The sequence below is a fragment of the Hypanus sabinus genome, chromosome 6, assembly GCF_030144855.1.
Source record: "Hypanus sabinus isolate sHypSab1 chromosome 6, sHypSab1.hap1, whole genome shotgun sequence".
In the NCBI taxonomy this organism is placed as follows: Eukaryota; Metazoa; Chordata; class Chondrichthyes; order Myliobatiformes; family Dasyatidae; genus Hypanus; species Hypanus sabinus.
Genome location: NC_082711.1, coordinates 70,857,792 through 70,874,894, shown reverse-complemented (window position 1 = coordinate 70,874,894; position 17,103 = coordinate 70,857,792). Strand labels below are relative to the sequence as shown.

At 41.7% G+C, this 17,103-nt stretch overlaps 1 protein-coding gene across 19 annotated transcripts in view; it reads left to right on the top strand.

Moving 5' to 3' along the window:
• The window catches only part of tpk1 (thiamin pyrophosphokinase 1), a 364,043-nt gene that overhangs the window by 156,343 nt on the left and 190,597 nt on the right, over positions 1–17,103 (top strand). For all 19 annotated transcript variants that reach the window (XR_009512677.1, XM_059972409.1, XM_059972403.1 and 16 more), the window contains one exon: positions 5,809–5,881. Coding sequence is in view for 18 of the 19 variants with exons in the window: in XM_059972409.1 (XP_059828392.1) it covers positions 5,809–5,881 (73 nt within the window). In the remaining variant the exon portion in view is untranslated. The remainder of the gene's footprint in view (positions 1–5,808; positions 5,882–17,103) is intronic.

Below are 17,103 nucleotides of genomic sequence, written 5' to 3'. Positions count from 1 at the left end.
TTAACAGTCATACAAGGACTAATAGTAAGCTAATAAAGAAATTAGTAAACATGTTGGTTTTAAAATGTATTAATAACTTCACGGAGCTTAGCTTGAAAACAACATATCTAAAGACAATATGCTAAGTTTCATTTCACTATGCTTACAGTAAAATTTTCATTTTCTTAACAATTACTCAATATTTTGAATGCTATTATGGAGACTGTTACACCTGATTCTGGTTCTTTAATTATAATCTGTTGTGCAACAATATATCCCGGTCTCTTCCTTGGTTGTTCTTAGTGATGTTAAGTGCATGCCTTTGGTCGCAGATTCATTGATCAATTGGATCCATCTTCCCTTATTCCACTTCAGGAGAATTTTGCACCATTTTGAACATTTATATGATATCACCTTTTAACTATTTGTAACCTTTTATACCATGAGTATTGTTGAATGATAGATGCATAGAAAAGTGGTTCCCATGCATTAACAAAGAATGAGATACATTCCCTGCATTTCCCATCCATTTGTGCAATGATAGTAAATAGAATGGAGTCACAAATAAACAAGTTTGTAAGTGGGTTCAGATTTAATTAAGAAGCAGGCACTATTAATTCAAGTGGTGCATCTTTGAAATGATAAATTAATTGAGAATCAGGCTTTAGGTAGCTACTAAATCAATAATTTTTTCGTGCAGTGGATGCCAGCAGAAGGGAGCAGCAATTAATCTAGAGTAGGGAGCAGGAAATATTTTAATGTTTTTGAAGCATACAGGGAGCTTGGCACTGGAATAGCTGCTGAAATAATAGCTGGTGTGGATTGAAGATCGTGATGTAGAATGTGGATGGTGGGAAGAGAAAGAGATGCGGTTTACTTTAATTTGAATGCTGTGCTCGGGAAAGGTATGTGTCAGTTTGAAGTTTTGAAGATAAGTGAAAAGACGTTTGTCCCAGGTTTTAGTTGTAACCTGGTGGTCCTCAGTGTTGATGATGTCAGGCAGGCAGGAACTCTGTAAAGACTTCCACGTGTATAAGGAACTGAAATGATCAATTTTCTCCAAATAAAAAAATAGGTCCCAGCATCTGATATCTTCCTCATGTACGTGCATATACCTGAAGTTAATCATTCCTGTCAAGTTAGTTGGATGAATAGAGTTTTCAGAGAGAATTTTAGTGGTTGAAGCCTTGGCAGCTGAGGACACTGCTACCTTCTGGCACTATGTGAGAAGGAAGGATTAAATATAAAAGACTACAGTAATACCCTGGTAAATCTTAACTCATCATAATGGAAATCCAGATGGTTTGGCATCTGATTTACCTTGTAATGGCTGCCACTGACTCTCTGAAACTCCCTTCCCACTCACTGGTGGTCCATTTCCTGGGATCCCTTCAAGCTTAGTCCGTTCACTGGGAATGTCTGTAAATCTGCTTCTCAACATAACCAAACTCCTGAGTGTACTGGATTATTTTATTTTTATGCTTTGAGGTCCTGCACAAATGGCAGCCATACTGCTATGTTTTAAGACCATAAGACATAGAAGCAGAATTAGGTCATTTGGCCCATTGGGTCTGCTCCACCATTCAATTACAGCTGATCTTTTTTTTCCCATCCTCAACCCCACTTCCTGGCCTTCTCCCCATAACCTTTAATGCTATGTCCAATCAAGAACCTTTCAAGCTTTGCTTTAAATACACACAACAAACTGGCCTCCAAGATGTCTGTGGTAACAAATTCCACAAATTCATCACCCTCTGGCTAAAGAAATTTCTCCAGAGCTCTGTTTTAAATAGACACCCCTTTATCCTAAGGCTGTGCCCTCTTATCCTAGGCTCTCCCATCATGGGAAACATTCTTTCTACATCTATACTTTCTAGGCTTTTCAACATTTGAAAGGTTTCAATGAGATTCCCCCCTATCCTTCCAAATTCCAGCAAATACAGACCCAGAGCTACTAAACGTTCCTCGTATGATAACCCTTTCATTCCTGGAATCATCCTTGTGAATCTCCTCTGAACCCTCTTCAATGCCAGTTCATCTTTTCTTAGGGGACCCAAAACTGTTCACAATACTCAAGGTGAGGCCCCCACAGTGCCTTATAAAGCCTCAGCATCACATCCTTTCGTTTGTATTCTAGACCTCTTGAAATAAGTGCTAAAATTGCATTTTCCTTCCTCACCACCAACTCAACCTGCAAGTTAACTTTTAGGGTGTTCTGCACAAGGGCTCCCAAGTCCCTTTGTAACTCAGTTTCTTGGATTTTCTCCCCATTTAGAAAATAATCTGCACTTTTATTTATTCTACTAAAGTGCATGACCATGCATTTTCCAACATTGTATTTCATTTGCCACTTTTCTTGCCCATACTCTGAATCTGTCTAAGTATTTTTGTAGCCTACCTGTTTCCTCAACACTTCCTGCCCCTCCACCCATTTTCATATCATCTGCAAACTTGGCAACAAAGCCATCTATTTCATCATCTAAAGTCATTGATATACAGCATAAGAACAAGGGTTCCCAGCACTGACCCCTGTGGAACAGCACTAGTCACTGGCAGCCAACCAGAAAAGGATCCTTTTGTTCCCACTCACTGCCTCCTATCAATCAGCAAATGCTCTAACCATGTTGCTAACATTCCCATAATACCATGGGCTGTTAACTTAGTAAGCCATCTCATGTGTAGCACCTTGTCAAAGGCCTTCTGAATGTCCAAATATACAACATCCACTGCATCCCCTTTATCTATTCTACTTGTAATCTCCTCAAAGAATTCCAAATGGTTCATCAGGCAAGATTTTCCCTTAAGGTAACCACACTGACTTTGTCCTATCTTGTCCTGTGTTACCAAGAACTCCATAACCTCATCCTCAACATTTGACTGCAACATCTTCCCGACTATTGAGGTCAGGCTAACCAGTCTATAATTCCCTTTAACTCCTATAATTTTCAGGCCTGCAGAAGACGTACAAGACTGCAGTCCAGCTGAAGGGTTTCAGCCCGAAAAGACGATTGTACTTTTTTACCGTAGATGCTGCCTGGCCTGCTGAGTTCCTGCAGCATTTTGTGTGTGTTGTTTGGGTATCCAGCATATGCAGATTGTCTCTTGTCTACAATTTCCTTTCTGCAGCCTTTTGTTTCAAAACATAGCAGTACAGCTGAAAATACAGGTAACATTACAAATATTGATGAAGTGAGTGGCTAAAACTATGAACCGACCAGATGACAGAGGAGTAGAATTATTCAGCCCATAGGGTCTGCCCTGCAAGTTTATCATGGATGGTTTATTTTCCCTCTCATCCTCATGTTCTTGCCTTCTCCCTATAACCTTTGATGCCATTTCTATTCAAGAGTCTGTCAACCTCTGGTGTACATATATCCAAAGACTTGGCCTCCATAGCCGCCTGTGGCAAAGAATTCCACAGATATAGCTCCCTCTCACTACAGAAATTCCTCCACAACTCTGTTCTAAAGAGACATTTTCTATTCTGAGGCTGTACCCTCTGCTCTTTGACTCTCCACTATTGGAAGCATCCTCTCCATATCCACTTTATCCCAACCTTTCAAAATTCAGTAGCATTCAATGATATCTCCCCTCATTCTTCTGAACTGCAATGAGTATGAGCCAATAACCTTTTTATTCCCAGGAATATCCTTGTAAACCTCCTCTGGGCCCGCTTCATGCCAGCACATCCATTCTGAGCTGTGGGGACACATTATTCTGAATGTGAGCTGACCAATGTCTCAACATTGCATCCTTGATTTCACCTTCTAGTTCTCACAAAATGAATGCTAACATTGCATTTGCCTTCCTTACTACTGACTCAGCTTGCAAGTTGACCTTTAGGAAATCCTGCACCAAGACTCTCATGTGACTTTGCACTTCCAATTTCTGAATTTAGAAATAGGTTACACCTTTATTCTTTCTACTAAAGGACATGACCGTACACTTCCCCACACGACATTCCATCTGGCAATACTTTGTCCATTCTCCTACTCTGTTCAAGTCCTTCTTCAGACTCCTGCACCTCTATCTATCACCCACAAAATCCACCACAATGCTATCATTCCATCATCCGATCATTAACATAAAACATGAGAAGCAACAGAATCCCTGTCGACACGGCAGCAGAACACTGCCAGTCACCAGCAGCCAATCAGAAAAGGCTCCCTTTATTCCCACTTTTTGCCTTCTGCCAGTCAGCTAATCTTCTGTCCATGTTAGTATCTTTCCTGTAATACCAAGGGCTCTTATCTTGTTTAGCAGCCTGTTACGTGGAAATAGATTCCTGGATTCGGTAAGTGGGACAGAGGACACTGTTTGTGAGTAAGCATGCTAACTTTTCATTTACAAACAAACAGTGAAACACTCAAACGAGTGTCTAAGTCATGAGACCAGGTTCAAATCACCAAGTTGTTTGCTGTTCCTGTTTACCTTATGCTCTTGCCTGGTTGACACAACAACACCTCCCAAATCTATGAGTTTGTCAATCAAGTTGATCAAGGGCAGCAGGTACATGAAACATCACCCCACTTGGAGCTTCCTCTCTATGTCATATATTATCCTGACTTGCAAAGGAACATCTGGGTCTGTTATCATCGCTGCCTCTAAATCTTAGAAATCAATGTCAAAAAATAACTTGGAGCGGGTGGCATCAGAACAAACGGGGAATGATTCTGGAGCAGTGCTGATGCAGGAAGTCAAAATGCATAAATGGGAGCATTAATTGGACAGGTGGTTTGCCTTCTCATCTGGTCTGGCTATACTTGGATTCAGACCTGTACTGTACCTCACCGCTTTCTGTCCTCTGCGATGTGCTAACCACATAATTAGGAAGAGTAATAAATACAACCTTTGTTGCGATGCCTAAATCTTATTACAGTGCTTTTCAAAAGAAACTACAGTTTCAATGTAATTCATTGACTTCTCTTGGAATATCCTTAAAAGAATGTGAAAGGCACTGTGTAAATATAAGTTTTGTCTTTCTTCTTCGAGCATTAACCATAATCTTCAACCATTATTATTGGAATATTTTGTCAGAGTTGTTAGTTAGAGGACACCCTTGTTCTTACTCACTTTTGAGAATTGATGGTAATAAACACTGTTTTCTGAAATGTCCTTGGGGAGATATAATATCTTATTGTGATTAGTTTAGCATATGTTCTATTTGTGCCAAAGTTCTCTTTAAAAATTCTGTATACATTCATTACTCACATGTAGTAAGGTAAAATGATGGGTTCTTATTGAAACGAACTGCATTTATTGAACTTCTGAAGGTGACGCGTTCTTTTCAACGACTCTTTTAAATTGGAGAAGTGTTAGTAGCTTATATTTCTGAAAATTTGCCATGTCGTTCTTGGTAGAGAAGCACTTCCCTGCTTTGTACTAATGTTAATAGACACATTATTTTCCATTTATAATTCCAATTGCTCACTCCAGTCTACATCAGAAGAAAAAAAAGGGTGAAAGTTTTATTTCTTCATAAATGTCATGGAATATTTTGATTGCACATTTTCATTTTTAATATGTGAAGAAAATTTATGTAATTTGTTTAAAAGATGAGTTGGAGTTTGGACTTCCTGAATGGTGCAGGAAAACAGATGATGAACCAAATGATACGTGTTAGAATAAGAGCAGGAGTGAGCTGTCTGGCCCATCAAGCCTGCTCCACCATTCAATAAGATCATGGCTGATCTGACCATGGACTCAGCTCCACCTACCTGTCTTTTCCCCATAACCCTTTAGTTCCCCTACTATACAAAAATGTTCCTTTTTTGTGTGGAAGTTAACTGTTTGCCTATGCTAATTGATTGTGTTTGTTCGCTTGTTTAGATTTCTGCCCAACTTCATCAGTGGCGATTTTGATTCAATTAAACCAGAAGTAAAGGAGTTCTACAAAACCAAGGTAAATTTTATTTATTTATTGAGATACAGCGCAGAATAGGCCCTTCCAGCCATTCAAGTCATGTTGCCCAGCAACCCCTGATTTTAAGCCTAGCTTCTCATGGGACCAATTAACCGATGTGTTTGGGCACAGGGAGTAAACTGGAGCACCTGGAGGCAACCCACATGGTCATGGGGAGAACGTACAAACTGCTGCACAATTCATCAAGTTCACAGCTGAGGCATTCTCCTGCACTGTCCTCAAATACGTCAGTCCCCTTAATATCCAGTGGACAATGAAGTTAGTGATATAGTGAACAGTGAGGGAAACTATCTGAGATTACTGGAAGATCTGGATGAACTGGAAAATTGGGCCAAGGATTGCCAGATGGAATTTAACTTGGATGAGTGTTGGATTTTAGAAAGTCATGTGGGCTTCAGATTAGGGGAAATTTCTTCAACTGAGGGTGGTTATCCTGAGGAATTTTCTGACCCAGAGGACTCCTGAAGCCAGGTCCCTGAATATTTTTAAAAGTGGGACAGGAAACATTTCTGGATACAAAGGTCATTAAGATGTATGGGGTCAGAAGAGGAATATTTCATTGGGATTGATGGGTTCCATGATAGCGTAGCGGTTAGCATGATTTTATTACAGCTTGGGGCATTGGAGTTCGGTGGTCAATTCCGACATTATCTGAAAGGGAGGCCGTACTTTCTCCTCATGGAGAGTGTTGGTTATCTTCAGGTGCTCTGGTTTCCTCCCACAGACCAAAGGTGCACCCATTAGTAGGTTAATTGCTCGTTGTCCTGTGATCAGGCTCGGGTTAGAATTGGGGATTGCTGGGAGGTGCAGGATAGGGCTTGTTCTATGCCATATCTCTAATTAAATAATAAACATTGAACTGTGAACACACTGAATGGTAGAGCAAATTCAAAGGGTAGAATGTTTTTCTGACTCAAATACTGATCCCTCTGTGGTCAAGAATTCCCAAGGTTCAACAGCCTGAGCATGAATACATTTATCCTCACATGATTACTAAATTGCCTACTTATTTTCGGTGACAGTGGCCCATGGCAGGAAAGTGCTCAGCTAGGGGAAATACGCTGTTTGTGTCCCTGTAAGAATTTTAAAATTCAATGAGATCTCCTTTCATTCTTCCATGCTCTTAGAGAAGTCAAGCTAAATGCTGTCAAACTCCACACGTTAAATAAGCTCACCATCCTTGGAATCAATTGATTCAATTATTGCTCATTCTGAAAAATAGATTTTTCCCAGGGGAAAGGACACCAATATTATTCAGACCCAGACTCACTTCAACCGATATAGAGGCTTTGGAGAGGGTCCAGAGGAGATTTTCCTGGATTAGAGAGTATGTTTTATATGGAAAGATTGGGTGAGCTCGGGTTTTGCTGTTTGGAGTAAAGGAGAATGAGAGGTGACTTAAGAGGCATACACTGAGTGGACTGGCACTGCCATTTTCCGAGGATGCAATGGTAATACAAGAGGACATAATTGTAAGGTGATTGCAGAAGAGTATAAGGACGTGTCAGAGATAGATTTTTTACATAGAAAATAGTGGGTGCATGGAACACATTGCTGGGGTGTTGGTAGAAGCAGATACATTAGGGATATTTAAGAGACTCTTGAAGGTGTTATATTTGAATGCGTGCCGTACACTGAATAAGGTAGATGAATTTGCAGCACAGTTGCAGATTGGCAGGTATGATGTTGCGGGCATCACTGAATCATGGCTAAAAGATGATCACAGGTGGGAACTTAATGTCCAAGGATACACACTGTAGTGAAAGGACAGGCAGGAAGGCAGAGAGGGCGGCATTGCTCTGATGGTAATAAATGGCATCAAATTATTAGAAAGAGGTGATATAGGATCGGAAAGTGTAAGAAGGTGGATAGAGCTAAAGAAATGCAAGGATAAAAAGACCCTGATGGGAGATGTACACAGACCCACAAACAGTAGTAAAGGCGTGGCCTACAAATTACAAAGGGAGATAGAAAATGCATGCCAAAAGGGCAATGGTTACAGTAGTCATGGTGGATTTCAATATGCAGGGAGATTGGGAAATCACAGTAGCCAAAGAAGAACATCAGAGAGAGCTGGAGAACAAGCTTGGGTAGGGTAACACACGGGAGGTGTGAAGAGGCATGAAGAATATCACTAGTTTCAATCAGGCTAGCTGTGGAGCCTCAGAATGCAGCCGATGAGTTAAACCAATTTTTCAGTAGGTTTGACAATTGTCTTCCTGTTCACATCCCACTCAGCACATCAGCCTAGGTGCTGAGGCACCCAATGCTCCCTCAGCACCTCCCCTCCTCCATTTCAACACATGGATGAACAACACAGTTTACACTGTCTGCTACCCCTCCTTCCCATGCACCTACCATCCATCAACTCCTCGTTATCATGGACTCACCTTCACTACTGAGCAGGTGAGAAGGACTCTGGGGAATCTCAGACACGGCAAAGCATTGGGACCGGATAGTGCGAACCCCAAGGTCCTGAGGGAGAGTGCTGAGCAGCTGTGTGGAGTTCTCCAGCGCATTTTCAGTCTGAGTTTCAGCCTGGAAAGGGTCCCGACTGTGTGGTCCCAGTACCCATGAAGGGCCAACCGGAAGTCTTGAATGACTACCGTCCAGTGGCCCTAACCTCATACATCAAGAAGACCCTAGAGAAGCTGGTCCTTGTTCACCTCTGACCCCTGGTCAGATCCGCCAGCGATCCTCTGCAGGTTGCCTACCAGGAGCACATTGTAATCAGCAATGCTGTCATCTACCTGCTGAACAGAACCGACTCCCATTTGGATAAGCTGGGCGGCATTATGGGGATTATGTTTTTTGATTTCTCAAGTGCCTTCAATACCATACAGGCCTCATTTCTGGGGGAAAAGCTCTGTTCAATGCAGGTTGGGACTTCCATTGTATCCTGGACAATGGACTACCTGACTGGCAGACCACAGTATGTGCGGCTTCAGAGCTGCATGCCAGACATGGCTATAAGCAGCACTGGGGCCCCAGAGGGGACTGTATTCACTCCCTTCCTGTTTACCCTGAATACCTTGTTTAGATACCACACTGAGTCATGTCATCTGCAGAAATTCTCTGATGATTCAGCAATAATTGATGTACAAAGGGAGGACGGGAGGATGAATACAGGGTCCTGGTGGAGGACTTTGTCAAATGGTGCAAGCTGAATCATCTGCAGCTCAACAGCAGTAAGACAAAGGAGATGGTGATGGACTTTAGGAAGACTAAGCCTGCACTGCTCCCTGTTACTATTGATGGTGAGGACCTACAAGTACCTGGGGGTGCACCTGGATGATAGACAAGTGGAGCACCAAAACAGAGACTGTGTACAAGAAGGGCCAGAGTCATCTCTACTTCCTGAGGAGATTGAGGTCCTTTGAAATATGCAGGCCTCTCCTTCACATGTTCTACCAGTCTATTGTCACCAGTATAATCTTATGTGTGGTGTGTGCTGGGGCAATAGCATCAACACAGGTGATGCCAACAGGTTCAATAAACTGATTAGAAAGGCTGGCTCTGATACGGGAGTTAAACTGGAGGCTGTGGTAGAACAGAGGACCCTACAGAATATCCTGGCAATTCTGGACAATATTTTGCATGCCACCTTGGATGAACAGAGGGGAACTTTCAGTAATAGACTTAAGACAGTGGACTGCTCCAAAGAGTGCTATATGAGGTCATTCTTATCCTCTGCCATTAGGCTCGATAATGAGTCAACCTATAGCCGGGAAGTGATGACCCACTCCTGTTAGATGGTTTGAGGAACTTATTTTTTATTCTTTCTTACTTCTCTTCTAATATTTGCACATCTGTGCACTTGTGATGCTACTGTGACACTGTAATTTCCTTTGGGATCAATATAGTAGCTGTCCATCTATCTAACTACCCAAAATCAGGTGCTGGATTCCAGGAAGGTGAGTCTCTAGTGTGCCAACAAGTTGGCTTTTTAGAGCAGCTCGTGGTTGAGCCCACTGGGGGATCAGCTATACTGGATTGGGTGTGTGTAATGAACCAGAATTGATTAGGGAGCTTAAGGTAGTAGAAACCTTAGGAACAAGCAATCATAATATGATCATATTCACTCTGAAATTTGGGCAAGAGAAGCTGAAGTCAGATCTATCAGTATTACAGTTGAGTAAAGGGCATTACAGAGGCATGAGAGAGGAGTTGGCCAGAATTGACTGGAAAAGAACACTGGCAGGGATGACAGTAGAATAGCAATGGCTGGAATTTCTGGAAGCAATTCGGAAGGCGCAGGGTAAGAAGTATTCTAAAGGAAAGATGACAAGAGAAGTCAAAGCTACCATAAAAGCTAAAAAGAGTGCATATAATAGAGCAAAAATTAGTGGGAAGTCAAAGGATTGGGAAGCTTTAGATACCAACGGAAGGCAACTAAAGATGGAATACAAAAGTAGGCTAGCCAATAATATTAAAGAGGGTACCAGAAGATCCTTTAGATACATGGAATGCATCGAAAGAGGTGAGAGAAGATATTGGACTACTGGTAAACGATGCAGGAGAAGTAGTAGCAGGGGACAATGAAATGGTGGATGAACTGAATAAGTATTTTGCATCAGTCTTCATTGTGGAAGACACTAGCAGTATGGTCGAAGTTCCAAGTGCAGGGATCATGAAGTGAGTGAAGTTATCATAATTAGACTGAAGTTTCTTGGGAGACTGCAAGGTCTAAAGGCAGATAATTAACCTGGACTGGATGATGTACACCCCAGGGTTCTGAAAGAGGTGACTGAAGAGATCCTTGAGGCATTAGTATTGATTTTTCAAGAATCGCTGGATTCTGGAACGGTTCTGGAAGCCTGAAATATTGCAAATGTCACTCCACTTTTCAAGAAGGGAGAGAGGCAGAAGAAAGGAAACAACAGGCTAGTTAGTCTGACCTCAGTGGTTGAGAAGAAGCTGGAGTCGATTATTACAGATGAGGTCTCAGGGTACTTGGAGGCACATGATAAAATAGGGTGTAGTCAGCATGCTTTCACAAGGGAAAATCTTGACGACAAATTTGTTGGATTTCTTAAAAGAAACAACAAGCAGGATAGATGAAGGAGAATCGGTCTACTTGGATTTTCAGAAGGCCTTGGACAAGGTGCCATGCATGAGGCTGCCTAACAAGCTACAAGGCCATGGTATTGCAGGGAAAAAATCTAGCAAGAATAAAACAGTGGCTGATTGGCAGGAGGCAAAGTGTGGGAGTAAAGGGAGCCTAATCCGTTCGGCTGCCGGTGACTAGTGGTGTTCCACAGCGGTCTGGGTTGGGACCAATTCTTTCTATCTTATATGTCAATGATTTGGATGATGGAATTGTTGGCTTTGTTGCAAAGTTTGCAGATAATATGAAGATATGTGGAGGCACAGGTAGTTTTGAGGAAGTAAAGAGGCTACAGAAGGACAGATTAGGAGAAAGGGAAAAGAAATGGCAGATGAATATAGTGTTGGGAAGTGTATTGTCATAGTAGATGAAAGGAAAGGTTGACTATTTTCAAAATGGAGAGAAAATACAAAAAACTGATTTCTTGTCCAGGGTTCCCTAAAGGTTAATTTGCAGGTTAAGTCTGTGGTAAGGAAGGTAAATGTAATGTTAGCCTTCATTTCAAGAGGTCTAGAATATAAAAGCAAGGATGTAATGTTGCAACTTTATAAGACCTGGTGAGGCCTCACTTGGAGTAATGTGAGCAGTTTTGGGCCCCTTAAAAAGATGTGCTGAAATTGGAGCGGGTTCAACAAAGGTTCACGAAAATGATTTTGTGATTGAATGGCTTGTCGTATGAAGAGCCTCATATGACATCCTGTTAGAACGGAGATGAGGAGGAATTTTTTAGCCAGAGAGTAGTGAATTGGTGGACCGTTGCCACAGGCAGCTGTGAAGGCCATCTTTGGATATATTTAAGACAGAAGTTTACAGATTCTTGATTGGTCAGGGTATGAAGGGATAGAAGGAGATGGCAGGAGATTGGGGCTGGGAGGAAAATTGGATCAGCCATGATGAAATGGTTGAACAGTTCCAACGGGCCAAATGGCCTAATTCTGCTCCTGTATCTTATTGACCTTATGGTCTTATAAGTACATGGATGAAAGAAAAACCAACAGCTATGTGAGAGAGAAGGTTTAGACTGATCTTGGTTCAGGTTGATACAATATTGTGTGCCGAAGGGCCTGGATTGTGCTGTACTGTTCTATCTTCTATGTTGTGTATGACTACAGGCTAAAGTTTAAAAAGATTAAAGATTAGCTTTATTTGTCACACACATCATACATTGAAACATAAAATAAAATGAATCTTTCTGTCAAATCCAGCATAGTCCAAAGATGTGCTGGAGGCAGCCACTTCTAGCACCAACATAGCATGCTCACAGCTTAATAACTTCACGCAAAGCGTCAGGCCCTGATGGTGTACCTGTGCCAACCAACTCTCGGGAGTGTTCAAGGACTTCTTTAATCTCTCATTGCTACAGTTGAAAGTTCCCAACAGCTTCAAAAACTGACAATCATACCAGTGCCCAAGAGCAGGGTGAGCTGTCTCAGCTACCATCACTCAGTAGCACTCACATTTGCTGTGATGAAGTATCTTAAGAGGTTGGTCATATATCTAGAATCAATTCCAGCCGAAGCAAGGACATGGATCCACTGCAATTTGCCTGTCACCACACTAGGTGTACAGCAGATGTATTCTCACTGGCTCTCCCGTCAGTCTTGGATCACCTGGACAATAGCAATACCTGTGTGAGGCTGCTATTTATTTACAATAGCTCATCATTCAACACAATCAAACCCTCAACTGTAATCAATAAGCTTCAAAACCTGGGTTCTGTCCCTCCCTGTACAAATGGATCATTAACTTCCTTACCAGGAGACTATCGTCTACACAGACTGGAAATAACATCTCCTCCTCGCTAACAATTAACATTGGCACACCTTGAGGATGTGTGCTTAGCCCGCAACTCTTTTCTCACTACACCCACAATTGTGCCAGCGATACAGCTTTTGTTGGCAGAATTTCAGATGAGGAGGAGCAATACAGGAGTGAGATAGATCAGCTGGTAGAGTGGTGTTGCAGCAAAACCTTGCACTCAACATCAATAAGACCAAGGAATTGATTGTGGACTTCAGAAAGGGGAAGTCGAGGGAACACAGACCAGCCCTCACTGAGGGATCAAAAGTAGAAAGGGTGAGCAGTGTCAAGCTGCTGGGTGTCATCGTCTCTGAAGATCTGTCCTGGGCCCAAAACAAAGAACGCTCAACACTGGATGCATTTCATTTGGAGTTTAAGGAGAATTGGTATGTTGCCAAAGACACTTGCAAATTTCTACAAAGACCAGAAAATCTGCAGATGCTGGAATTACAAGCAACACACACAAAATGCTGGGGGAGCTCAGCAGGCCAGGCAGCATCTGTGGAAAAGAGTCAACAGTCATTGTTTCAGGCCAAGGCCCTTCACCAGTGGTCCTGTCCTGAAACGTCGACTGTTTACTCATTTCCATAGATGTTGCTTGGCCTGCTGAGTTCCTCCAGTGTTTTGTGTGTGTTGCAAGTTTTATGGATGTACGCTACAGAGCGTTCTAACTGTGTTGAATCACCGACTGGTTTGGGGTGGTCATTGACAGGATCAGAAAAAAACTGCAGAAAGTTGTAAATTCTAGTCTGGGGAGCACTAGCCTGGGCACCTTCAGAAGGCAGTCCCTGTAAAAGGTAGCATCCATCATTAAGGAGCCCCATCACCTAGTACATGCTCTTTCTCATTCTTACCATCGAGGAGGAGCCTGAAGTCGCCCTCTACAATTCAGGAACGGCCCTTTCCCCTCTGCCATCAGGTTGCTGAATGGACGATGAGCCCATGTTCACTACTTCAGTATTTTTTCCTCTCTTTTTGCACTACTCATTTAATTTAATTTTCTTTCTATAAATTATTGTAATTTATAGTTTTTGTTATGTTTTGCATTGTACTGCTGCCACAAAACAAATTGCACGACATATGCTGGTGATATTAGACCTGATTCTGATTCTGATTCTAACCCTAACCCGTACATCTTTGGAATAAGGGAGGAAGCCCAAGCACCTAGAGAAAACACGAGCAGTCATGGGGAGAACATGCAGGCCCTTTACAGACACTGTTGGGAATTGAACCCTGATCTTCTGCTGACTAGCACTGTAAAGCAATACACTAACCGCTCCCCTACTGTGCCACCCAAGATCCTTCCAGTGTCTTAGTAACTATCTATAAGTTGGGCACTAAGACTATTCAACATAAGCTCTGGCATTAGCATTGTTATAGGTTATGTTAGTACTAATACCAGTGCTTATTTTAAATTGCTTTTCAAAATTCTATATATGCACGGGAATGTAATTCATCATGAATAGGCAATTCAGCAGTTTACCAACATGAAGAAAAACTACTCTTAAGAATTGATGTGTCAAATATATTAATTAATTAAAAATCTCTCCTTGTACTGATGTATAATCAATGCAAGAAAGCTTATAGTTGAGACTGTGGAAAAGAACTCTAAAACAGTTGATGGTGCACCAGTGACATCTTATTTTTAGTTCACGCAAAATGTTGCATTTCTGTTAGCAGAGTTTAAACAGGTCCAATCAAATCTTTTCTCATCCTTTTCAATATTTTATCCTCAAATGATGGAATATATTGTACTCATGACAGCTGTGTTGGGGAAAAGGGGAAGTTAAATTTATTAAACCCGACATACAATTTATAAAGTGGATGGGATTCCATGTGGTTGAAGGAGGCACAGTGATAGATCCCACAACGTGAAACCTTGGACATAAACATAAGTTAAAACAACACAAGTTTGTCACATGTATCTCAAGCAAATCTCTGCCAAACCATAAAATTTCATTTTATTCAGGTGGTAACTAGTGTCACGCGATGCTCAGGCTGAATGTTTCTACATTCATTTCCAAATTCTTGACAGTCACCAAAGTGGAACAGAAATGTTACTGCACCTAAATTAAAACAGGATCTTCAGGAAATACTCAGTATCTGTGAAAAAAAGAAATAGATAACATTTTAAGTGATATCGGTTGTTCATGCCAACCTTTTCTCAAAACAAATTTACCATTGAAATGCTCATTCTGGTAGAGTCAATCTAGTAAGAGTGGGTTCAGACTCTTCTGTTATTTCTACTGTTATTTTAGCTTTTTTCCCCCTCCTGAACACACATGCAAAGTAAATTAAAATTGGAGTACTGTAGCTGCTGGATCTCTGAACTAAAAACAGAAACTATGAGAAACACTCAGCAGGTGTGACAGCATCTGTGGAAAGAGGAACATAATAAATGTTTCAGACCCATCACTCATGCATGTATTTGTAGCATAGCTTGTTTTATTTTACCTTTTACAAAGCTTTGCTAGTAGATCAGTCGTCTTGAATTCCACCTCATGGGTCCCTTTCTCTGTGAAAAGACCTGGAATGGGAGGACAAGGAGTTGCTGGGAATGGACAAGTAGAATGAAGTGCTACTGGAGGTTGTCATATAATCTCTTCTTCTAGTTTTAAACTATCATGGAAGTAACCATGATAGTTTTGTTCACTACATCAGAAATTATAGAAACAATTTGCTTTCTTCTGCCCTCACCTCCCCCAATTCAAGTAAACATGCAATGTTGGTTCTTTGACCAAGCAACACTACACAATTCACACTCTCCCTCTCTGGCTTCAGGAGAAAAGTTTTAACTGAATCAAACCTCAGTAATTTGAGCAGTGAACAGAGCGGAACCATCTTGTTTTGCCAATAAAAGAAAACATAGATAACATTGATAATATAATTCTTCCAAGTACTACCTTTCTAAAAGCCTTGATAGGAGATGGAATCCAGAACCAATGCTGACTGTGGGCCTTAAAACAAACTCCATTTCAAGGTGAGGAGCCTCCTAGCTCCAGAGTGCAGGACATTGGATGATGGATCTACAAATCTCCATTCTGTGTTGGGATACATGACAGTTCCACACACACCTGTGGCAGAATTCCTATGCTGTACATCAATAGATGAAACTCACATGGTTACAATTAGAGCCTGAAAATCTGTTCTGATGGAATTATAGATTGGCAGAGCACAGAAACAGGCCCGTTCTGACTAACCCATCATTGCCAACCATGGTCATATCCACAATATTCCCATGTGTCTGCATTAAGCCCATGGTTTTTGATTACTTTTCAAGTAACTGTCCAAATGCCTTTTAAATGTTGTAATAGTATCTGGCTCTATCATCTCCTCTGGCGACTTGTTTCATGTGATCACCATCCTCTGTTTGGAGAAACTTCCCCCTCACATACCCTTGAAATTTCTCCTCTGTCACTTCTTAAACCTGTGCTCTCCACTCCCAGATTCCCCTGTCCTGGGAGGAAGAATTTAGCTATCTATCCTATCTATGCCTGTCTTATCTTTATAAGCCTGTATAATATCCCAGTGAGAAGGTTCCAAGCCAAATTTGTCTCTCCTTTCAAAGTCCTCCATTCCAGGGAGCATCACTGCTGTTCTTTTCTGCACTCCATCTCTTTACTCTTCCTGCATTGTAGCAACCAGAGCTACGTACAACACACTGAGAGGATGCTTTGAAAGTTTGGTCATGGCCAGAATCAACTCCTGTCTAAATAAGGACCTGGACTTGCTGCAATTTGCCTGTCTCAACAATATGTCCACAGTGGATGCAATCTCACTGGCTCTCCACTCGACCTTGGATCATCTGGACAATAGCAATCCCGACCTCAAGCTGCTGTTTATTGACTATAGTTCAGAGTTCAACATAATCATACCCTCAGTTCTAATCAGCAAGTTCCAAAATCTGGGCCTCTGTACCTCCCTCTGCAAGTGGATCCTTGACTTCCTCATTGGGAGACCACAGTCAGTGCAGATTGAAAGTATCATCTCCTCCTCGCTGACAGTCAACACTATTGCATCTCAAGAATGCCCGCTCAGCACACTGCTCTCTCTCTCTCCACTTACGACTGTGTGGCTAGGCTCAAGTCAAATGGCATCTATAAATTTGCTGATGGCACAACTATTTTTGGCAGAATTTCAGATGGTGACGAAGAGGCATACTGAGGTGAGGTAGACCAACTGGTTGAGTGGTGTCACAACAACAACCTTGCACTCAACATCATTAAGACCAAGGAATTGATTGTGGACTTCAGGAAGGGAAAGTCGAAGGATAAGCAGTGGAAAGGGTGAGCAG